Raw genomic sequence first — 25,455 nt, 5'->3', positions numbered from 1 at the left:
AAAATTATCGTAAACAATTAACAGGATTTTTTTTTATTTTTAGCAAAAACATATAAATGAACAAATTTAATTACTTTTAAGGAGCAAGAAAGAGCTTTTTAGTGAAAGGCCCTTTCGTTTCCAAAGATTTAACTAGTGCATGAATATTAATCGCGCATGCGCGGGGTGTTCACACGATATCGATCGCAAGCATGGCGGACGCCGGGTTTTTTCGGGTAACATTTTGATTATTTTAAATTTAAATGTTTAACATTAAATGTATCTTTGCATTTTCTAACTATTTCAAAAAATACTCTTCACACATTCAAGGTATTGCTGGTGATATAAATATGTCCAGTATTTTGCGTGAATTCGCAAAAAATAATCCGTTAGTTACTAAGCGATAAGCTTTATGGTCAATCGCTGGAGTGATGCGATTTCGCCGACAACGTTTCCTGTATTGGGGGTCAGACAAGTCGACCGTTGAGACAACTCGACCGTTGAGACAACTCGACCGTATGTGCGATAAATGGAAAGACAAGTCGACCGTTGAGACAAGTCGACTCGCATGTTTTGGGGCCTAGTTTTGGGGAAAGTACCGGGGATTTTGACGGCGGCTGATCGCTGTTTGGGAGATATGATACATGGTCATGGATACATGTAGGGCCTACATCAGTTTTTTTGTTGCATATAATTAACAGAGCCGATATAGCGCAGCATGATTGTCCATGCACATCATTCGTTTTTGCCGGGCCTGTGCGCGTATCCCCGGTCAACGTGGCCGTACCGCGCACAGTGACATCGTTTGTGCCGGGCCTGTGCGCCCACTTGCCGCGCCGGTCGACGTGCCCGCGTGCCGGGCCGGGCCCGGTCCTTGCGGGCGGGGCGCGCCGGCCCGACGCGACGGCCACCGGATCGGAGCGCCCTCTGTGCATCGAGTATGCCCGCACCGCGCCCGGTCCTGCCACAAATTTATGCAGCTTTATCCTCTCCACGTGTATACATTTCCATTAATTAAGTCTAGCTATCTCAACGGTCGACTTGTCCCGAGTCGAGTTGTCTCAACGGTCGACTTGTCTCAACGGTCGACTTGTCTCAACGGTCGACTTGTCCCGAGTCCGTAAGGTAAAAGGCAAAATTCTGCTAGATCATGCACTTCAAAAATCTGCTAGATTCAACAAAAATTTGCTGAATCACGTATTATTACACGAAATACATTATACTATAGTCACTTACTTACAAAATGGACCGCAGTGTGGATGTTTTGCACAATATACACTTCCTTAATTATTCTTTACATAATGATGGAAGATAATGAAACAGGAACGTTCATTAGATGTGCAACTAAACGTAGGCCTAATCTTTCTTTCCCCATTGTTTTCAGGGTACCAGTTACGATCAGGATAATCGGTTTGCGAACAAACAGAAGAAGCTGATGAAAAACATGAAGTTTGCACCAGTACTGGAGAAAAAGGTGAGAGAGAGTCAGCGTTATTCTTAGAACACCATCATGTAAACATGTTCTGTTGCAATTTTTCCAGTTGTTAAATATCGTTTGAATTTGGAAGATTTTGGATGGTTTCACACTTTCAGTTAATACATTTTTAGGTGAATTCACTTATATTTATGAAATTGTCTCCTAATTTAAGTAAATGTTTCCAAATGACCGTACTGTGCCCATTTGATCCAGTTTGTTTTTTCTTTATTTTACCACCTGTGTAGGTTAGCACCAGCAAGATCAATATGGACACTCTCAAACCCTGGATCACTCAGAAAGTCACCGAGATGCTTGGAATTGAAGATGATGTCCTCATTGAGTTCATCTATAATCAGCTGGAAGAAGAGGTAAATGCACTGTCCTTCAGGAGTAGGCTGATGTTGGTAGATGTAAAGTTAGGCAGAAAGGAAACAAACCATATGCTTGGGGGTTTGTAGCTAGGCGATCTTGAAGGCTGGGACTGGACTTGTGACTGGACATCTAGAACACAGCTTTGGTAAAACGGCTGATAATTGGAGGTCAGTATTAGGCACTTTTGTCAGCTGAGTCCGACTTCAGGAACTAGATGTCGTGTTAGTTTTGCTTGAGCCATTATATACTTCACGTGAATACACTGTTAGTTGCAAAAGTGACCAGTTCTAATCATTTGCAGAATGACTAGCAATTGTCGGCACAAAGTTTGGTTCATGGGAAGTATAGATGGTTATAAGACACAGTCATTTGCTAAAGTAAGGTTTGTATAAACATGACTATGTTAGCTTGATGAATCCAGGAGCCAGCTTTGCTGTATTTTTCAGGTTTTCAAACAGGGGTGAGATTTATCAGGAGTTTTCCTGATTTCAGGATTTTTTGGTCAGGATTATTCAGGATCTTAAAGAATCTCTTTCGAAATTTGGATTTCCTGAGGGTTTTTTTTGTATAAAAGTTTATGTAGAACAAAAATGGGGTAATTTAAAGGGCTTTTTTTGGCAAATTATACAAATTGAAACAAACCACAGACCCTTACGCTGTTCGTTGGCCCTTGGCGACTCTCAAACCCTCTGTGGATTATTTTGTGGATTTTTCATTTTCCCCCCAATCTCACCCCTGATAAAATGAGGCTGATTGCAAGAAGGTAAGTTATTTCCAAAAGAGTTTTTGATCAGAGATTGAATTGAAAGAAGGATGTATGGAATAACAGCAAACTACCCAAGGATCAGTAAGTGATATATGCATAACATATTTAATTTTATCGGGACTATTTTAGCTGCCACTGAAGCTGCGAAACACCGTCAAAGTATCTAATGATGTCAAGGTAGTTTGGGATGTGATCGTCTTAAATTGCTTTCTAATGAACTTTGCTACACGGTTTTGGAACCAGCCACGATTTAAATGAAAGCTAGTAGTAATAAATGAACTGAATCCGGTGAGTAACCTAGACTGCTGATTTCATTCCACCCAATTAACCGATCTTGATTAAGAACTGGACACAGTTTGCAAAGCAGTAAGTACACAATGGACGGTTCAGGGCTCACACTCTTCCAAAGTTCATAGGTAAGCAACCCATGGCTTCGTGTTTACCAGGAGCAACAGGTATGTAACCTTCTTCTTTGTCACAGACACTTTGTCAATGTCACTGGAAGGAGATGTAGCTTACACCGATGAAGAGCAACAGAGTTACTTCATACAGGTTTTGTATAGGATTTATTTTTTAATTGAAACCGACAGTGTCTGCTGTCAAACCACTGACCCCTGCACACAGTGGTCATTGTAAGTACCTAGTTTCATTATTGATTTTCTTCCACGAGACATTGCTAACACATTGCATCACCATCATTTCATCGGTTTTCATCCAAGAATCATCCTTCTATTGAAAGTCAGTAAGTACTTTTGAAATTTCATAGTTTAGGAAAAACTTCCCAAGGACATGGTTTGTTTCCATGTGATCGAAATTGTGGCTTCAAATCTTTGATTGACATCACAGAACCAGAGATCAAAAGAAAATGTCTTAAATTTGGCCTTGAGTTGTTATATAAAAGCCTCAATATCCTCTCCATGTCTGATGTCACTATTGAAAGTTGAACATAAAGGCAGTATTATGCCATCAGAGCCACAGTTTTGTCACTTAAAAATAAAATGTTTGCCCATCCAAAAAGTACATTAAAAACAGGGTTTCACTTTGAAAACGGTCAGGAAAATTTAGCTTAAAATTTGTGTGAACATCCTGAGTACACAAAATCAATTTCTTGAAAATTGTTAGATACACTCCTCACTACCCACAATGAAACCCTGTTTGGAGTATCAAAGCGGCCAGAACGTAATAATAATTCTCTAGGTAATTTGAGTGAACCTGAGTTACAATGATTGACAAAGGATGAATTGATGTATTGTCTCCTGGAACATCTGTTCTGAATAGCTTCTTAATGTACTCCCCCGTCTCATCTCTCACGTTCAGATGTTTGTAATAAATTCTCCCAACTCTATAAGCCGATGATCACATAAAGAAACAGGCAAGGATGATGCGATCCCTTGATTGCTCTCGCTCAGCGTCACTTCTCAGTTGGACAACAGCGGGTTGTGACATGCCGGCTTAAGGGTCTTTGGAGGACAGACGGTACCATCATCACCTTTGTTGACTACTTTGTCAAGAGATTTATAAACAATAATAGAACGAAACGATGTTGGTTTGTATTGCATAGTGCGTGTAACACTGGCATAGGAGACTTAAATTAATGTTTTATTTTTTATGAATAATTTGATATTTTTCAGTTCTTAGTAGTTGAGAAAAATAACTCCACTTATAGAAATATAGATTCCTTCTTAGCATAACTTTGTCGAACTGAAATGATGTGGAAGCAAATTTGTTCCGGGGAATCAATAAAATTCATTCCAACACAATTTTTTTTGTCCAGTAATAATACATATTAACATACTTTGACAATTGTTTACAGGCATAATGTACTTGGAATACATAGTCAAACAAAAAGAATGAAGACTCCATGTTTTGCGAGACTAAGAGCTAAGTGTACAGTGATTGAAGATGGATATTTACAAATTCCTTTCATCCCCAGAGCGAGTGATAATAACATCTCTTTTTTTCTGCATCGTTTCACAAGAGGTACATGTAGCTATGGTAATGGGTCAATATTACAAATGTAGGTACCCTTAAGTTGCTTAATAAAAACACTGGAATTTTAGAGAAAAAAAAAACACTGTCTATCTGCCTAATCAACAGTGAAACATAGACTGATTTTTCTATTTAACTTTTGAATGCTGTTTAAAACAAAAGCCAAAAAGAAAGTGGCAGAATTGAAATTGCAAGGAGTTAAAGTTTGCTGAATAATCCTTATCCATGCTACATGTTGATCTTTTGTCTGATACACTTGTGCACCTACTGTAACAAAAAATGTTTATAAAAAAAGACACTATATTAACAACAGGGGAGTTTGATAAGTCTGGTTCCATGCCTCCAATGTCCTAATTTCCATTGATTTCTTGCACGCAGAATCCAAATCCCAAGACGATGCAGATCAACTTGACAGGATTTCTCAATGCCAAGAACGCAATGAGGTTTATGTCGGAGCTGTGGGAGCTGCTTACCAGTGCTCAGGAAAACATCGCAGGAATCCCAGCTGCCTTCCTGGAACAGAAGAAAGAAGAGATCAAGAAGAGACAGGTATGTCAAATGAATAATTAGAATTAAGATGATAAAACTCTCCTAAAATAGCAATTAAAATCAATTCAATCGATTTTCAAAGTAAATTAAGTTTCGCTTTGGGGAAAAAGTTTTTAAAAACATCTTGATTGACTTGGACACCTATGGGGCCATCTAGAAAGTATGTACGCAGGAAATGCCGACTTTACAGATTTTTAAAAAAATTCCCATGTCAGATGGAACAAGAGCGCATCCAGACTGGACTCAAGCAGCTGCAAGAAAAAGAGGAAAAGAAGGAGTCGTCAAGGAGTCGCCATGGCAGTGATGTGGAAGAAGATGGAGACAAGGAACGCAAGGAAAAGAAGACTCGAGAACGTCATGACAGCGATGGAGTAAATGGAGGAGGTGATCGGGCCAGGGATGGATCCATAACACCAGAAAAGAAGTAAGAATAAAAAGCTTACCCTTTTGATTTGTTTAGTTAGCTGTGCATGGAATACGCTGCTTGAAGAACTTGAAGCATAACACCAGGAGTGCACGGGTCTCTTGACGAAAGTCTGCATTTCGGAAGTAGTAGATGACCACATTAACCCAGCTGCTTGTTAAAATAGGCAGCATAAACATGAACAGGATTGTTATCGCACTGAGCTGATTGTCGTTCAGGAAAAAATACACAGTAGGCAGCAGGTTGAAGAAACAGGAAGCAGAAAGAATGAGGAGTGTTGTATACAGAGATTTATTGTTTGGTCGTCCTGGTTGGTTTATATTGTTCGCTTGAATACGGCGGGCGTGCTGGCGTGAAATTATGAACAGTCTGATGTACGTTACCAGTACTGTAAGAAAACAGGCAGTTGTAGCACATGAGTACATAATTTTGGAATAGATGTATTGGTCGGGAGAAGAATAAAAGACACAATATAGAAGAACATTAGTGTAAGTGACTTTCCAGTTTGATATCCAACCAGTCCCAATCACTCTTAGGATAACAACTCCCCAGATGCAGCTGACGGCGATTCTTGCCCGCGTCACAGTCATTAAAGAAGGGTAGCGAAGTGAATATACCACTGAAATGTAACGGTCCACGGTTAACAGGATAAGTGAAAGAACAGAGCTGTTAGCAAACAGAATCGTTGCAAAAGCTTGAATTCCACAAAGTAACTTTACATCGCCATATGACCTGGCTGTTTGAGATATTGCACACACAGTCATGGGAAAAGCCATCATAAGTCCAACACCTAGATCAGCAACAGTCATCGATCTTAGAAATACTTTGGTTGTTTCGGAAATGGTTTTGACGCGTCTCAGTACAAGCAGACACAGCAAGTTTAGTGTTAGAAGCAGAATTGTGGACAGTAACACCAAAATGAATCTCAAAGTGTTGTACTCGGCTGTGAAGTCACCCAGATATATGTCCCATTGTGGTGTTGACGCGTTACTGTCCATATAATAGAACTCTTCCATTGAATTCATCTTTCAAGTATCTTAGAGACCTGAGGACCAGTTGGGAAGTTTCCTGAGAAGCGTCAGTTATTTCAGTAATGACGTAGTAGTAGTATCTGGCCAAATGATTTGACAATATTCTGAACACAAATCATTCTAGACCGTTTTTATACTTTTTTCTTCATGTCGCAAAGAAATTTGAGTTGTGCGTAAATGCTCAACTGAGTTGTTCTGGCACAGCACTGATTTTGTCGTCAGATGAACAAGGAATAGCCACTAGTTGAGATTCAAGTACCACCCGTCGCCTCCCACCTGCTACAGTTGTGTGTTTTGATTGGCTGTTGGTTTGTTGTCAAGGACTCTCATTGGCTAACGAGGCATTCTGTGGAGTTTGCTCTGGGCAATAATATCTGATCAATGTTTATTAATCTTGTCACTGACAAGTCACTTCCTTCCGTCCTCCAAGACCCTTATTAACAAGTTAATCTCAGAGAATGAAGATGAATGTCCAGAAAGAGCAAGCAGCATGTGAACACACTCTTGATGGATTGTTTGTTCCGTTTTGTAAATTTCTGGCAGAACTCATTACTCTTCCATTAAGATGTACATCCTAAGTGGTTGTGATCGTCGGAGAAAGAGCAAACAGAATGTGAACACACCCTTGACAGATTGCTTGTTCCATTTTGTAATTTTCTGGCAGAACTCATTACTTGTGCAATTATGATGCAGTTAACTTCTTTCCCAAAGAGTAATACCTGTCACATGCTGCACCTAATAGCCTTGTCTGCCATATTGAGTTTGAAAAATTTCCCTATTTTTATCTCCTTGTGATTTTTGTTGTTTTTAAGGAACTTTTTTTGGTACCTGGTATTTAATATGCGATATGAAAATGTTCAGCCAGAAAGTAACAGGCAGTAACAGTAACAGGTAAGTTGGTGTTTTAGTTTGCCATTGTTAGAGTATCATTTCATAATGTTTAGCATCAAACAAGCATTTATATTTAACCAAACTTTGTTTTTCATTTTCAAACAAATTTCCAGGATTCATGCACGACCTGGCAAGTGGGATTGGGAACCTCATAAGTCACCGCAGAGGAGGGACAGTCGTCAGTCTCGCTCACGTTCTGGATCACGCAGCGGGTCAGAGTCTCCCAAGACCAAACCCAAGACTGAAGATGACAAACCTTCCTCTCCATCACCAAAGGAGGAGGAGGATGTGAAGCCTGATGTGGTCAAAGAAGAGTAAGTGTCTGCTGTTGTATCATTTTAGAGTTTGTCAATAATTGATACACCAGCAACCTGATAAAAAGGAAATGTGAACCTTGGTTCAAAAGTTGTACATAATGGAAGATCAGAACTATTGTATAAATGACCACCCCAGCAATTTGTTTTGTTGAAGTTTAGATCAGAGCTTTTTAAAAACTTTCAGTCTTGAGTGATAAACAATGCACAACATTTCCAACCATGTCAGGAAACCTGAGGATAAAGCATCTGAAAGTGAAGATGTTGCAAAGAAAGAAGAAGAGGTGAAGAAAAAATCCAGGCGTCGGCATGAATCTTCAAGCTCATCATCAAGTGACAGCTCACGATCTAGGAGCAGGAGTCGATCTCGGTCCAAAGACAGAGACCGACGCAAAAAGAGATCTCGCTCTAGGTACAGTAGTATTATTTTGTGTACAAATTTTATTGTCTTAGCTTTGGTACCTCATTCCAGAAATGTAATTGTTTTTTGTTGAATAATGTTATATGAAGCTTATTGTTTATTTTGTATTTTAAAAAATATGCAGATCTGTCAAGAGAAAAAAGACTAGACATCGTTCTCGCAGTCCTCGTAGGTCAAGATCACGGTCTCCACGGCGACGATCATCACCTCGTCGTCGATCACCAGCCCGTAGACGATCAAGATCACCTTACTACTCCAGACGCAGACGAAGCCCATCTCCAAGATACAGATCAAGGTCTTCTCCTAGGCGGAGATCAAGATCACCACGAAGACGCAGTCCCTCACCACGGCGACGTCGTCCATCCCCAAGGAGGAGGAGTCGATCACCAAGGAGACGCAGCCCTTCACCGAGGAGACGGACAGAGAGAAGGCGCTCTCCAAAGAGAAGCCCGTCACCCAAAAAGTAAATATCCTGATAGAGTTTTGCCAAGAACCGCATGTCATTGAGCTGCTGAGCAAATGCAAGCTCTTTATATCACATATTTTATAGAGAGTAACCTTTTTTTAGCCCAGCACTGTGTTTATGTGTTCATCTTGTCATTGTCAATTTTCTTTAATTCCTCCTTTGGCTACAAAATAATAATTTTGGCAGCATTTTTATTCATTTTCAGGTTTTTAAATTAGTCAAAATGTGGTTGTTCAGTTTAAACCATGATGCTGGAATGTTAAAAACAATTAAACTGTCTAAATTGTTTAACCTCAGATCCCGCCGTGCTCGGCGAGACTCATCCAGCTCAGAATATTCCTCCAGCTCCTCTGGCTCCTCACACTCACCATCACCTTCCCCTGTCAAGAAGAAACCCACCAAGACTAAGGAAAAGAAGTCCCCCTCCCCTTCCCCTGTCAAGAAACCCGAGGTAAAATCTCCTGGATCTGAGTCATCAAGTGAAGATGATGACAAATCTCAGAGCGGTGGGGATAGTGATGGATCAGCATCACCTCCTCCTTCTCACTTTAAATCAAAGGAAAAGAAGAAAGAGAAGACTAATGAGGCAGCCAAGGGGGTAAGTGGAGCCAATCTCTTTCTTTTTGTGAGTTTTTCTTTTATTCTTAAGTTTTTAAAAGGATTTCAGATTTTGAACCAACATTGTTGGGTTTGTCCATGCACCCACCCAACCCCCCAAATTATTGAAATCACCTCTCCTTGTTTGTTCATTTCTATTTTGAATCAAATCAAGTAGGCCTTCTTTTATGAATGAAAATCTTTCAACCACAATTCTATGAGAGAAAGAAAGAGCACCTATTTTTCAGATTGACTAATGTTGTTATTTTAGAAAGACAAATCGGACGCCTCTCCCGACAAGACCCAAGAGTCCAAGCCTCTGGTTAAGAAGAACCGATTCCCACAGCGCCACTATCGACGCCACTCCTCCACTGACTCCTCCTCTGACTCTGATAGTGACAAGGAGCAGCCAAAAACTGGAGGCAGGAGACGCAGTCGCTCAGACTCCAGGTCACCGAAGAAAAGGCGTCGGAGCATTTCACCCAGACGAAGAAGGTATAATTGAAATAAATAACTGGGCAATAAAGGACATAATGTATAAATGATAAAAAGATGACAATGTTTAGTACCTTTCCCCTATATCTTTGTTGTTAAAGTTTTTTGTTAAAGAATTCTCTTCAACTATACAATTTAATGTAAGTTTTCCTCATTAACAAAATGTTCTTTTTTTTTTCATCAAAATTTTTGTGTCACCTGAACAAGGTTTCGGTTCACTTTAAAAAAAGAAAATGTATAACTTCTACATGCTTTCAAGGATTTTGACAAAACTTGGCAGCAGCAACCCTTGGGTGGGAAGACACAATTCTTCATCAGATTACTGAGGTCAAGGTCATGTAGGGGTCATTAAAGGTCATTGTTCAAATATGCTTCAAATGTTTCTTTGTCTGCAGATATTTTAATGTAACTTGGATGGAGTGATCCTTAGGTGAGGTTCATCACAACTCTTCCAAAATTGGAGGTCAGAGGTCATGTAGAGGTCATTTGAGGTCATTGTTTAAAAATGCACAAAATTTGACCTGTTTTAAGAATACAAATATATAGGGATCAACTGTGAAAAAAAGTGCGATGCGCGAACCACTTCATGCACCATATTTTGCATACAATTTGTCTTTCCTGTTGCTCCACAGGTCTCCATCACCTTACAGACCACCTCGTCGATATCGATCACCATCCCCACCCCGCAGACGTTACCGTTCCCCTAGCCCTTACAGACGTCGTAGATCCCCAACACCTCCACGTAGACGCACCCCTCCTCGTAGACGCAGATCACCCTCCCCAGCATACCGAAGGCGGAGCCCTACACCTGACAGACGCAAAAGCCACAGAAGCCCAACTCCCAAAAAGAAGTCAAGATCTCGGCGCAGCTCAAGTCCTTCAGACAGACGAAGGAGGCCCTCTTCTCCTGATAAAAAAGTCAGTCCCTCACCAACCCCAAAGAGCAAGAAGAAAGCAGCTGTTGAAACCCCACCAGGCAAGACTAGAGTCAAGCACCGTAGTCCATCAGTTTCCAGTGACAGTTCACCTGAGAGTGATAGGAGTCCTTCACCAGAACGGCCAACTAAAAGAGCCAAAAGCCCTACCGAGAAGCGCAGGAGAAGTCGTACCCCTGAAAAGCGCAGAAGAAGTCTAGAGACTAAGCGCCGCAGAAGTCCAACTCCAGAGAAACGCAGACAGATCTCAGATAGACTCAAGAGAAGCCCAACACCTGAAAAGCGAAAGAAGAGCCCGTCTCCTGAGAAACGTAGACGTAGCCCCACACCAGAGAAACGCAGACGAAGCTTAACACCAGAGAAACGTCGTCGTAGTGCCACTCCAGAGAAACGTCATCGTAGCCCCATCCCAGATAAGCGTAGAAGCAGCCCTACTACTGAAAAACGTAGACGCAGTCTCACACCAGAAAAACGTAGACGTAGCCCAACTCCAGAGAAACGTAGACGAAGTCCCAGTCCAGATGAACGCAGAAGCAGGACCCCAGAAAAGCATGGAAAGAGCCCCCGTGTAGACAAACGCAGGCTCAGCCCAACCCCAGACAAACAGCGTAAGCGGCCTCCACCAGAGGTGCGAAAACGTAGTCCGACCCCAGACAAGGACAATGACAGTCCTAGACCCCACCCAGCTGGGAAGTGGTACAGTCCTAGTGACAAGCGAGCAGAGAAGAAGAGAGACCAGTCATCATCGGACGAAAGATCACCCTCCCCTGAAAGGAAGACGTCACACTCAGAGAAGCGTAAACCTCCAGCAAGGGGTCATGCCTCGCCATCACCAGCTCCCAGGAAGCGCAGCCGCTCACCAAGTCCAAAACCTCAGAAGATTTCCAACAAGAAATCAAGATCTCGATCATCATCTGGGAGCCCTGAACCAACTCCTGTGAAAGCCAAGAGGAACATTGATGGAAGCGATTCTGCCAAGGTAGCCTCATCTATTTGTTTTTAAAATTGATGCATTTCATCCAGAAAACTAAGCAAGCTATTTTACCATCAATGCGCAAATTTCAAAATGCAAAAAACAAACGTTTTTTTTTTTTTTTTTGGCAGGGCTCGGACTCTGATGTCAAAGATGCAAAGAAGAAAGACAAGAAGAAACACAAAAAGCACAAGAAACATAAGAAGCACAAGAAACACAAGAAACAGAAGAAGGACCAAGATGCTGCCGAGGTAGGCATCCATTACTTAAGTAAATTGTTGGACATCAAGCCGAGTTCAGTCAGTGCCCTCTGTCTTCAAAGATTAGGCCCATTTTCCTTAAGGAGCAGAACTGAAGGTTGCACCCCCCCCCCCCCCCCCACAAATCCTGGATCTGACCTTGCGTCAAACACCCCTCATCCCATTATTGGTCAGATATATGTATATGTGTGTATTGAACACCATTATTGAAAAGTAGTAAGTGGATTCATGAACTTTATTTATGCCTGAAGTCATTCACTAATCCAGCAACTCCAGAGCCCCCCCCCCCCCTTTCCCATCTGGTTCACTGGTCTCCTGATTCATCTTATATCCCATTTTGGGTATACATGTATGTAAGTACACAAAAGCATCAGACACCTAAAAATTACACAACATAGCTAACGTATTTCTGAGCATGTACATGTAGATGCTTAAATGGGGGGGGGGGGGGGTGATTATACTCATTATCTAAACAGTTCACTGCTCTATGCCATCTCATCCCACTTTCAACCCTAACCAGAGGCGTAGGTGTCCCCCCCCCCCTCCCCTTTAATCAAATTGTTGCCCCCCTCGCAAGTCCCAACCACTGTAACATCCAGCCCCCCCCCCCCCACATGCCCCCTATGGTGGAAACTCTGGATGGGCGTTGCCAGGATATTTTTTTTTGGGGGGGGGGGGGGGGTGGTGAAAACATATTTTGTCCCCCAAAATCCTTGTACTTTCCCTAGCATATTCTTAATGCATGTATATCATTTTTTTTTGAGGGTGCGCGGGGGACATTTACCCAGCCCCATGGACTTCCCTGCAGATGCCCATTTTGTTAAATGTGTATTCCTTTTTTGCATATTTCCGGGGGGGGGGGGGGGGGGGGGGTGAGTGCAAGCGGCCCATCCTGGCGACGCCCATGGCTACGCCGCTTACCCTAATCCCTGTAGGGCGTGTGAAAATAATCATATTAGAGTATTCAGAAATGTTTCTTAGGATGAATAATTTCTTGCCATCCATCCCCACTATTTTATAATCAACTTCGATTCAGACATGGCATGTTTTTAATTTTTCCAAACAATGTCTTGTCGTTCCTTTGGTAGGATTCTGACAGCGAGGGGGAGAAGATGGAGAAAGAGTTACGAGAGAAAGCTCTTCGTTCCCTCAAACGTACCCAGTCCACAGAGGATGCATGAGTTGGTCAAAAGGTTCAAATATGTACATAATTCATTTTTAAAGTCCAGTTCACTGTTTGTCAAAATATTTTCAGTTCGATTCTTTTTTTTAGACAGTTTTTTCAGTAGACAATTTTTTTTGCTGTAGAAATTAAGGTAGAAGATAATTTGCATAGTTTTCAATGAACAAGTTTAATAGTGTTTTAAACAGAAGTGTGTATTCCATTTTTATCCATCAGCAAATATCAAAGCCAAATGAGGAATGTGTGATTGGAAGTATAATTGTAATGTTTCTTTTTATTCCCACGCTTGGGATTTGATTAGGTCAGGTGTTCAAAAGTTAACGAAGACTAGTTAGATAGCCAGTCACTATCTGCAGGTGAGTTTAAATTGAATTAGAGATGCTGAATTAATAGTCAATCAAGCTGTGTTGAGTGACTGGATGATTAAGAGGAGAAAAAAAATCACTTTTCAATAAGATGTTATTAACAAATCGTGAAAAAGTACTTGTTAAAAAAAAGGAAACTCTTTTGTTAGTACATGTATTCTGACATTTCATCATTATAGCGTTGGTTTTATTTGTTTGGGAGCTCCTGTGTAATACATATTCAATGAAACAAATTTTGAGAAATTTGGGGGTTCTCATGTACGTGTAACTTATGGTGCAGTTGAGGATGGCAAAGCATGTATGCAAATTACGTTGACATCGGAGTTAGTTTCCACAAAAATCATGCCTCTAGCTCTGTAGCAGCACCTCGAGTTTGTAAAAGTGGATACAACACACATGTATGTACTGATCCGAAAACTTCTTTTTCTCAATGTGCTCGTTTAAAAAAAAAAAATTCTCTCAAATTCTAAACTAATATAGAGATAAGTAGAAAAGTCTTTTTCTTGCTCATATGTAGAATTGTTCACAAGCAGGAATGAATCCTAGCTATCTTCTCCCACTGATAAGCTGCAAGTTGCCATGATATACATGTACTGTAGCAGTACGAAGACAAGGAACACATTTCAGGTGACTATTCTTAAAAATAAAGCTGTTCATTTCATATATTAAATAAATTACATGTCAATTACATGTTGTTTTTGTCTACCTTTTTTTTTTCCCAACCCCTTTCCCTAAATCGTGTGTTATTGTCATTTCTTTTTGATTATCAGCACTTGCTCTCAAAGTTTTTTGCCTTTTACAAATTGTTTATGTAAAATGTTCTCATATACAGTTGACTCTCGTTAGTACAAACTGTGTTAATACAAATTTCTGGTTATAACAAAGCCTTGGTCCCGACTGTGCCTTTATGTGCACAATGAATGGGACTCCTGTTCCTCTTAATACAAAATTCTGATATAACAAACAATTTGGCTAGGTCCGAACGAGTTTGTTATACGGGAGTCGACTGTACATGTACATTCACATGTCAACTTATCAAATCCTTTGTGAATGTGATGATGGGGGTAATGAAATGGGGGGGAGAGACAAATCGATTTTAAGGTCACAAAGCAGACCGAAGCCCCCCCCCCCCCCCATACATGTAACAGACAACAGGAAACTGACATCACACAAAATAAACACACAATAAAATGTCAACTTACCTTCATGGTAATTTGTGGGGAAAAAATGAGGTCTGCAGTCGAGACCACTTATGGCTTTTACCCCCCCCCCCCCCCCCAACAAACTACGACACGTTTTTAAATGTTCAGCATCCCCTTCTTAATTTAATGATGTAGAAGCAAGAGTCTTGATGGCTAGACATTGTTAAATGCATTTCAGAACTATATTTTAGGTAGAAAAAAAAATGTAGGACTTCATTGGTTTTATGCACATGTACTAGCCTTGAATATGGAAATGCAAAGTGGTTCAAGTGGGCGTCAAAAGATTTTTTTTATTGACCTTTCCTTTCTCAATTTTTGTTGAACCTCTCTTCCCCCCCCCCCCCCCAGGACTGGCATACAAGGTCCCTCAATCTGCACCTATTCATATTTTTCCCCCAGTCAAACACCCCCCCCCCCCAGCTGTCAAAAAAAAAAATCATAGAAATTCCTTAAAAATAATGCGAACCCCTCCTCCCCCCCCCAAAAAAAATGTCCGCCTGTGCACAAAATATGGACATAGCAAGCTTGGTTATTGGGTATTTGTACACTTTTTTTGTAATATTATAGCGTTATAATCATCAGATTTGAACAGCGCCCCCATTGACATTCCTAAAAAATATTGCACCCTTTTTTATTTAAATTTCATTCACCAACCCATCCCAAAATACAAAGTAAAAACAGACACAAATGCAGCGAAAACTGCCAATAAGTTTCTGATTCCACAAATGACACAAATGTGGGATTTTTACATGAAAAAATATGACATTTAACCCCCCCCCCCCTCCAAAAAAATAATGGTTTTCAGGGTCCATTTGTTAAGGGCCAACCATCCAACCTTGAAAGCATTAAAAAAAGTAAACTCTTAAATTCTTTTTAAAAAAACAACTCCTTTTTAAAATAAATTCTGAGGCCAGTTATTAGATAGACGCAATCAAACTTCAGAATTACTGTGTCGTGTGTAAAACTAGACCAGACCTTTTTAACACGAACAAGTTGACCAGATGGCTGTTTGGCAGACCACATCATTCAAAAAGTGAACTTATTTCTTGCAACTCTCAAAAAATTCTGTTCACTCAAAAAACCTCTTTCCAGTAGATTTTCTTTAAGGATGCAAAAATTTACTGTCTTGTAGTTTGCAAGATGTTGGAAGACAAATGAAGAATGCATTCTTTCTCATCTTTCTTTTTCTTTCTTCCAAGGAAAATTCAACACTAAAACTGAAACTCTGTTTTCCTGGTTTCCAACAACCTGGAATGTTCTAAAACTTTGATCTAGCTGCAAATCATCTCAAATCGTCAATGGCCGACTTTTCAAAACATAATTTCTCAGCTTCTCCAGAAAATCTTCAAAGAAGGTTTTGGCTTGAAATGCAGGAACTGACAATTTGGTCATTCGTTGTACTTCTTGCTGTGCAATCTTAAAAATCATTTTCTGGATTTCCTCGAGTGCTATTTTAGCGCAGCATCTGACCAATGTTGAAAATTTGGACTTGTGGCATAAAAATGCCATGGAATCAAGAGGCGCTGTGTGAAGATCTTCAAGACTGGTGAAGCAGAGCTCATGGGAATCTTCCGAAGTCGCTGAATCCTGTCATCGTGTCTTCATCCCATCAGTAGCAAGCCTGTTTGTTAGCAAGGGCCTTGTTGACTTCTTCACAAAGTTTTTCTTTTCATGATACAGAAAATTCTGTATTTTCAGTTTGTGGGCCTTTGATGATATCGAGCCCAATAAATAAAAACGACCAGAAATTCTGGTGTTTTAGATGTCTCTGGTTCCAACTGTCTCTTTCAAGAAATCGCTTTTCTTGGCAAGTACTGAGGCATAAAGCTGCATCTTTGTGCATGCCAGTACTTCCGACTCTTTCCGGTCTTTAAACGTTTCTTCTTTCTCGTTTCATTCAAAAATTAAAACACATACAAACCATACACAAACTTGCAGGTTTTTTTCTGCAATCACATACACTGTATAAATAAAAATTTCAACAGTCATAATTTACGACTGTCAAACAGAAACAAGTTGTTAAAAATATTGCACCTCAATTTTTTAATTTCTTTTTAGGGAATTCGTTTAAGGAAATCTTTTATTTATGTTTCTTTTATCTGGTTAACTTTGTTGGAATGACAGGGGAGGGGAAAAGAAGAGAAGAGAAAAAGAAAATAATATTAGTACAAAGATAAACATGTATACAACTAACAATTCTGGCACAAAATGGGAATGTGTTTTAAACTGAAAATGGGAAATGGGAGCTGAATTGGCTAATAAGCAAACATGCATCGTGCGTTGCTTTTGAAGAACCAGCGTTTGTAAATTTCAGCCATGCAATGAGGCCAAATCCTACACCGAACAAGTAAAGACACTTTCTCACAAATGGGCAACAATTGTTTTTTAATGGCGGTTTCTGGCAAAGGAAAACTGTACCATTTGTGGTGTTTTGAGCCAGGTGTTTCAAGGATTGCACCATATTAATAAAGTAGCTTTTTGAGACAAGACAGTGTGCTTTTTTTTTGGGGGGGGGGGGGGGGGCGGGGGGCTTGTCAAGCTTGCAACTGGCACAAAGTTTAAGACGAACAGGATGTCTCAAGTGTAGTGGAGAAAAATAAGGATTTTTTAGGATCCTTGGACCTTTTTAGTTCATCAAGTATTTTAAAATTAATTTTTCCTTCACATAAAATTAAGCGCAAGCAACTTGTTTTCTTTCAATTCAACTTGAATGGATTCAATTCATGCACCAATCCTTTATTACTATCCAAGCAAAACATGCACTGATGGGTTAAGAGAATATGTTTTTTGTCAAAGTCGCCGAGCTTTACATTTGAGCCTGCCAAATGCTTTATGAAAATGGAATAAAACAATCATGCACTGATATATTTTTGATCTAAATTCAATTACAAACATGAAGCTGAGAATGCAATTATGTAATTTTTATTTGTTTTCCACAATGTTAACCAATACTTTAGTTGGAACTTAAAATAGATGTACCAAAAAAACTGAAACATGACCAAATGCAGGATTCTCATACTTACCACTTCAAAGCAACTACAAGTATTGTAAACCAATATACTTACCACAAAAGGAATGAAAAATTAATTAATAGGGAAATGTGTATTAAGAAAATGGCCAAGGGATTTGTTCTTAACTTAAAATTATATAACAAAAAAGGAATGAGACAATTTTGCATGTTTTTTTTTCTTCCTAATTGAATTCTGAAACTACTTTTTGACAAGCCTTTATTCTGCTTTTTGTTCCCACTTGAAATTCTTTTCTTTTTTTAAGCCAAAACAAAAATTCAACATACATGGTTCAGGTACATCTACAAGAATGAACGAGTTACAACGATTACTGAAAAAAACTCACTTAGTAATTTTAGCCGCGCCACAAGACAGGAATTTTAAAATATAAAAAGAGCACAAGTATTTTGATCTAAAGCTAAAAAACATTTTCTTCTACGAGAATGATTAAAATTGTCTCACAATAAGTGTTCAATGTCCACAAGTGAAAAACTAGATTAAATGTGCAGGACTTGGTTGATAAACATGGCTGTAAACATTTAGTTGTTGTTTTCTGAAACTATCACCTGTTTTTATATTTTTAAAGCTCACTCTATTAATCACGGAATTCATTTTTTTACAAGGACAATTGGCTGGGTATAGTCAAGTTTTCTGCAAGTTTCACAAAATGACATGTCAAGCGGTTGTTTTGTTTTTTCAATTAAGAATGAGTCATTTTGGACATATTAAAGTTGATTTCTTGATACAGTTATCTGATCTGAGTTTCAATTTTGGAGTCTCTTTCACAGTGCGGTGATTCAAGTGCTGACGTATTTCAATCTGACATTTGGGAACGCGTCTATATACAAGAGTTTTGGTTCTTTTTCCCTTTTTTGGTGGGAATGGGCCATTGGACATTATGATACAATGGGAAGCCAATGAAGTGATACAAGATGGTTTTGTATTCACCTTGGCTTGGGCAAGCTCCAGTAGGACATTGAATGGCTATCATTTCCACCAAAGGGGTTGGGTCAGGTCAGGGGTCATGATGTCTAGAAGCCGGCGTAGTTATCCTGTGACCAGGATTGGTCACCGTAGCTCTGGCTGTAGTCGTAGGACTGTGAGTATTCACCAAGAGGTTGCTGAGCAATGGGCTGAGCCCCCCAGCCACCCTGGGTGTTGCGTCGCTTGGTGTCAGCAGGTTGCTGCCCTTCAAACTTCCTCTTCCCGCTCACGTTACCACCTCGGTTTCCACCACGGCCACCTCGATTACCAGCGCCACCACGTCCCCCTCGCTGCTGCTGCTGACCCCCACGTGACCTGCCACCCCGAGGTCCACCCCTGTTGCCTGGTCCCCCGCGTGGCCCTCCCATTCCACCACGACCACCACGTGGACCACCACGCCCACGAGGACCAACACCTTGTCCACGTCCACCATACCCGAAGCCATCATACCCGCGATCGTAGTACCCTCCTTGGTAGTCATAAGGATCGTCATAGCCCCCTGGGTAGCCACCATAGTAACCTTCGTCATAACCACCACCGTAGCCAAAGTCTCGGAAGCCTCGCTCACCACGGTCAAATCCACCTCTGCCGCGTGGGCCACCACGTCCACGACCTCCGCGCATGGGACCATAGAAGTCATCGTAATATCTGTACGAAAAACACAAAATATTAGGACACGTTGCATTGATAAGAGAGGGTGACATGGCCATAGTTTCATCTTGCTGCACTGGTGAACCTGTACATTCAACAAATTCTTGCATCAATTTTTTTTTTCAAGCTCATCAAGTGCTTGACATGCATTGACTAGTTCAAAACCATCAGTTTTGATGTTTTCAATAGAGACACCACACATCTTTTATCAGCCAAGATAAACGTCTTCAAGGAGTACACCTCAGTCTCGGGAACTAACAACCCATGGAGGCCAAGTCTAGTATTCCAGAGAGGAGAGACACTTTTCTACCAACCTCCCTCCTGGGTATCCCTGATGTTGCTTCATCTGTCTCTCTTTCTTCTTCTTGTTCTCTGTTGGTGGCTTGGCAAGTGAAGCTTCGATCTCCTGTCCTTGGAATGACGACCCATTCGCCTCTTCAATAGCCTGGGTATCAAAAAGGGAAAAGAGAGTAGACAGCATTAGTTTATCTTGTGAAGGAAGCACACATCCTATACTCCTGAAAGACGTTTCAAAGCCAGACACTCCATGCTGAGGGGTTGTGGTATAATGTTGGAACTAAGCTGCATTGACTGGCACTAATACTGGAATTGGAAGTTTTACCACACATTTACAATTGAATCTGTAGTTTGGAATGATGTATACACACTAGTCTTTTCAAAACAAGATCCTCTATTGTCATCCACGATGGCAACACCCTTCAGATCAGCGTGTATAAAAGTTTCTGACAAGATACATGAAGCTCAGATCTAGCAGGTACCATCCAGGGAAATAGGTGGTTTACAATTGACCCACAATGAATTTTATTTGAACAGCCATTATTTGGACGATATGAAGCGACTTCTATTAACTCACCTTTACAGCAGCTTCCCTCTCCGTGAAATGAATGAAGCAATAATCCTTCATCTTCTTCACCTTCTCTATTTCACCGTACTGTTTGAAGTGTTCCTTGATGATCTCCTCTGTGGCTTCAGGGGCAAGGTTGCGAACATACACCACCTTTACCTGCTCACAAAATAAACATTACATTACAAAATTGTAACAAATTATTCAAAACGCTAGCTATTTTGGGTGACGTGGACAGAAAACAGCTTTTTTTTGTTGGTCATGTTAAACCTTTGTTGTTATAAAATTTATATTTAAAGCTTTAGGAAGAAATAACTTGAAGCAAGTCATTGTGGTGAAATTCTGTCATGTGACTTGTCACACCACTGTCGTGATTTGTGTGGTATAAATCCAAGTTTTTTCTTTGAAAAGAAAACTTTGGCAACAGGTTTAAGATATTGGGCAAACCTTGGCCATGGTTTCTTCGTCTGGTTCAGAGACAGGATCTGCCCAGTCCACCGTTACCATGGTGTTCCACACTCGGACTTTACCACTCATCAGCTGACGACGAGCTGTGTTGGCGGAGCGGTGACTGTCATATTCCAGGAAGGCAAAGCCACGATTCTTTGTCTTGTCTTCTCCGTGGTAAATGATGACGTCCAACAAACCAGCTAAAGGGAATACACAGAAATTGTTATGACATCTGTTCCTATCTAACAAATACGAATTTAACAGTTTCTAGCGATGTTTGTTTATTGTGTTTGAAAGAAAAACACAAGACCTTATAAGCAGACTCTTATAATCGAACAAGTTTAACTCTCTGGATAGAGTACTTACTTGTGGCCTTCTCAAATTCTTCTTTGATTTCTTGCTTTGACTTGTTCTTGGGGACGGAGCCAACAAACAGTCTGCTCTTGGGAATCGAGATGTTGCAGTTGATCTGCCAGTTTTCTTTGATTTTGTGGCCATTTAGCTGAAAGAAAATGCAAGTTATATCTCAAATAAAAACTTGTTTCTTAAAACTTTAAAATAATTGAAAGTTCTGAAACATCAAAGTTTCTTAATGTTGCCAACAGTACAGCTGGTTAAACCTGCAAACGTCTTTCTGATTAACAGTCAATGAGTTTGTCTGTTTGATGCTTCTCATCTGGTATATTGGTCCAAATTAATGAGAACACATAACCTAGAGAGAACATAACAATCTTTTGATAAAAGTTGACAAGTTAGAAAGGCATGACGACATAAAGAAAGCAAACTCACCTGTTTGACACACTCCTGTGCCCCAGCCTTATCACAAAAAGTGGTGAATGCATAGCCTCGGTTCAGACCAGACATGGGATCCATCATCAACCTCAGGTCAAATATCTTACCACACTTCTCAATCAGAGGCACCAAGACATCCTCAAAGGTATCCTTGGGAATCTTGCCGATAAACACCTGTCAACAACAGGGTTAGATGATTAATTTAGTAACTTGTCACCTCCGATATTAGGAACAGTATTAAACCAAAAGAATACAAGAGGATCTCGAAAAAGCTATTAAACCCAACGACTACCCGAAAGCACCATCTGGAAATTTGGAACTTGCTGAATACATCTGAGTCCCGACAGGTGCGATATGATGCAATAGAAACTAGTTTTCGTGGCATCTTGTTGATTCAGCTGTGTAAGGTCAGGTTTAATCGCAATTCATCTGCAAGCAAAAGTTGGGGAAAGATGCATGAGTAGCATTTTTTTTTCAGACACTTAGAATCATGTCCCCTACCTCACATCCAGGCCCAGGGGCATCCTCCTCCCAGTTTGGTGGTGGTCCTCCGTATTTCCTCTGTCCCGTCGTCACATCCAGCGAGTAACCTGTCCTTTCTAACATTTCCTGTAGGTTGACAAAACAACGATCAACGATCATAACAGAGACAAGGTTCACATCACTACTGTTACATCTTTTTCAACATCCTTTTCAACAAAATTGGTAAGTGATCTTTTATAATTTGTGTTTTAGAAAGAAACAGACACATAACCAAAACAAACTTTCTGTTTGGTGAACCATATCTAACTCAGCTTTTTTTGGGTGGGGGGGGGGATTAGGTACTTAGATGTACATGTACTGAAACTGTCCAGTATAGAATGTTCCTACTTTGCACAAGGTCAACAACGTATGCATCTCCACAGTGCCACTTTGCATATTCCAGCTGTGCATGTAATGTGTAAATGTCGTGTGTACATGTCGTGTTGCCCAGCTAGGGTTGTGATTGGTAAAAACATCATAGTAAACAGATTGGTCCATGACCTACGCAATGCTGCATTCTGGTTGCACATGAATGTTTGCCTTCCAATCTACCAAGACCAAAGCAAACCTTCAAAGATGCATGGTCAACTACCTTTATCTTGGCATCGTCTGGTCCTTTATGGTCAGCGGGGGCTGGCGCTCCTCCCGGTCTCCGACTCTTCTGTCTGAATGTTTTGATGACGCCACAGATGAACGCGCTCTTGTTGTTGACATGCGTCAGGTCACTGGTACTGAACTGCTTGAGAACGCCGATTGAACTCTCATCATCCAGTCCTTTCAGAGCTTCCAATGCTCGGTCATCCAGAAGATCATCTTGTAAAAGACCCTCTAAAGAATGAGAGAAAAGGTTCCTGTCAAGACTCACACTGTTAAAGAGGTTAAAGACAACGGCTATCAAGTATCAGTGTCAAGTAGGGTTAAAAATGAAGTGATTTGGAAGCTACAGCAGATAGGAAATAATATTTTTAATCAGTTTTATAAAGTTAGCAAATCTTACAGGGGGCTTATAACGGATTTTCTACTGTGAAAAAAAAAGGAATAACCAACAAAGGATATAACAAGTAATTTCTAGATAAAAAGAATAAGAAACTGCCCCATCACACTCAAATTGACACAGTCTGCTACTTACGCCCTGAGAGTTCTGTGACAATTTGATCCAGCTTCTCAGCTACTTTATCTGAGAAGCCCATGCCTAGGTACTTGTCATAGTTATCCGTCTTCACGTAGGTTTCTGTTTCCATGGGTTCGTCGCTGGCTTGAGCTTCACCCTGAACTTCCTCATCCATCTTCTGCTCCTCAGGGATCGGATCTCCGTTAGCTTCGGCCATGTTTGCTTTAATGTGTATGCTGCAAAACAATACCAAAAAATTATTTGGTTATTTAATTTAACTTTTTGATTGTTGTTGGAGGGTTTGGCTTTGGGGGGATTTTTTTTTTAAACTAGCTTGATTGCATCATGGAGGAATAAAAACACATATCTCTTTTTTAAAATACAACAAGCCGCCCCTAAACAACCACCCCCCCCCCCCCCCCAATTGGCCCCCAACACTCAAAAATGGCGGTCATCTATGCACAACCACAACGCACACACGCGCTGGATGCCACGGCCACAAGGCCACCCACGCGCGCACGCATCAACTCAACTGACGTCTTTGTTCACAAATTTAAAAGCCAACATGTAAATTTCTCTCCGACATGTCCGAAATAAATCGCAAAACAGAATTAAATATAATGAAAAAGTATTCATGTTTACCTACTCATGATAACTAATATACCTACAATGTGCCGTTTAACTTCCAAATTACGATTAGAAACATCAAAAGTGGCAAGATTATTTCTGAAATTTTCTTGTCATTCATTCAAATGCAGAGCATAGCAAGGGACTCGACCACGGCCACGCGCGCTGCACTAACCAAAACGGATCAAGCATTTTCGTGTCACAAATTTCTGAATACATGTGCGATCTGATGTCAATATACTTGGTAGAATATACAACTTAAAATTATAGATCATAAATAATATTTAAAATTTAGGCGATGTTACTTACTTTGACGTTAAAAATGAGGAAATACTTGTCACACTTCGGTTCAGTACATGGATTTTTCACCGACACATGAAAAAGGACGACATGCGCATGCTTGTCACAATATATGCATATTCATGAGATTGAGCGTCAGTATATCACTGGTTATCTACAGCTTTCCTATTACATTACGCCACGTCGTAGTACCAGTTCGCTTTTGTCATAAACAAAACGTGTGACGGGTTTCCTGACTAGTATGCGGGGCCATACTATGTCATTGTACTTTTCAGAAATTTCCCGCCACTAGTAAATGACGTCAACATCGATTGTTGAGTCTTTGTACTATTGTACTCTTTGTAAAAAAAAGTTGTATCCTGACGACACTTCTTTTTCATCATATATTATCTCAACGAGGGTCAGTCAATGAAAAAAAAAGTTTGAGAAACATGAATTTGGGGCTGAGAAACTTTTCCAATTTTGTTAGAAAATACTGAAAATGTACCTGACTCTTTAGCTCTCCGATCGACTTTGTACACCAAAAGAAGTGGCGTATGGCCATGATACTACATTCTTTCCGAGTCTTTTGTTGCAATGATATAATTATTAAAGGGAAAAGAACATTTCATTTGCTTTATTTAAAAAACAAAAATATGCAGATGTCTAGAATAATGTGTATGAAAGCTTTGGGTTCTTATTTATATCAATAAAACTGTAGGGCCTGGTGAGGACATCGACAAAATCGGCTGCGTCGATCGCTCACAACGGGCTAAATTAAAGTTAAACAGGGGGGGGGGTGATGTTGCCACCCATTTTCAAAAATACTTTACGCAAGGAGTTTCGTATGATTATAATAAACATTATTTACTCGACTGGATCCATTGATCCAGCCTAGTACAGTAGTGGAAAATTAGTTTGGCAAATTGCATTACGTACGTACGTACGGGCTACGGTCTCTATGGTTTGATGATGACGTATACATTATTTTATAAGGACTCGCATTGGCGAGACAGAAAAGTGCATAATGGGCCTATTTCCATGATAAATCACAACTTCTTGGATTATACCTTTTAAGCGATTCAAGTCTCATAAAACACCTGCTTCGGAAAATTAAAGATCGTAATAAACCCCTCCATGCTCTTCAACAAAATTGAATGTTCTCTTTACAAAATATTGTCAATTCGTATTTAATTTTTTAGCGATATTTTTCTATTATAATTTATGGATGCTACAACCTTAACCCCCATTGCTAAAACTAAAAAAAGGCCCACACTGATCCGCCCGACCGAAAAGACTGGTTGCGGGTCTATATCGATGCTGATAGGGGCTGGACTAGGGGCGGATCCATGATTTTCCAAAGGAGGGGGCGTAAACGAAAGGGCGTAAGTTCCCAAAGTGCAACTATAATCCTAGCAGGCTGCGGTCTGATCTGACGTGAACTGCCCTATTAATTTTGCCTCTCCCTCTGTTTTCT

General features: G+C 40.4%; 2 protein-coding genes across 4 annotated transcripts; one reads left to right on the top strand and one right to left on the bottom strand.

Moving 5' to 3' along the window:
- Positions 1–114: 114 nt before the first annotated feature.
- On the top strand, positions 115–14,175 carry LOC119744606 (serine/arginine repetitive matrix protein 1-like). Its single transcript, XM_038220636.1, has 13 exons — positions 115–215; positions 1,364–1,453; positions 1,702–1,824; positions 4,962–5,132; positions 5,348–5,556; positions 7,592–7,792; positions 8,022–8,204; positions 8,338–8,676; positions 8,977–9,277; positions 9,548–9,771; positions 10,404–11,685; positions 11,811–11,930; positions 13,028–14,175. The coding sequence occupies exons 1-13, from the start codon at positions 192–194 to the stop codon at positions 13,118–13,120; spliced, it is 3,360 nt and encodes a 1,119-aa protein (XP_038076564.1). The 5' UTR covers positions 115–191; the 3' UTR covers positions 13,121–14,175.
- A 3,214-nt stretch (positions 14,176–17,389) lies between these two features.
- On the bottom strand, positions 17,390–24,164 carry LOC119744607 (heterogeneous nuclear ribonucleoprotein Q-like). 3 transcript variants are annotated; one of them, XM_038220639.1, is made up of 10 exons: positions 24,009–24,164; positions 23,091–23,308; positions 22,554–22,789; positions 21,941–22,048; positions 21,437–21,613; positions 21,014–21,149; positions 20,645–20,847; positions 20,207–20,356; positions 19,647–19,777; positions 18,729–19,329 (listed from the first exon to the last, which is right to left on the bottom strand). In XM_038220639.1, the coding sequence occupies exons 2-10, from the start codon at positions 23,287–23,289 to the stop codon at positions 18,729–18,731; spliced, it is 1,941 nt and encodes a 646-aa protein (XP_038076567.1). In that variant the 5' UTR covers positions 23,290–23,308; positions 24,009–24,164. The 3 variants fall into 3 exon arrangements, with proteins under 3 accessions (XP_038076565.1, XP_038076567.1, XP_038076566.1); XM_038220638.1 differs by lacking the exon at positions 24,009–24,164 and adding an exon at positions 23,715–23,866; XM_038220637.1 differs by lacking the exon at positions 24,009–24,164 and having other exon boundaries at positions 17,390–19,329.
- Positions 24,165–25,455: the final 1,291 nt, after the last annotated feature.

Source organism: Patiria miniata, unplaced genomic scaffold (assembly GCF_015706575.1).
Source record: "Patiria miniata isolate m_02_andy unplaced genomic scaffold, ASM1570657v1 HiC_scaffold_7, whole genome shotgun sequence".
Lineage (NCBI taxonomy): Eukaryota > Metazoa > Echinodermata > Asteroidea > Valvatida > Asterinidae > Patiria > Patiria miniata.
This window is presented reverse-complemented; position numbering and strand designations above follow the sequence as displayed.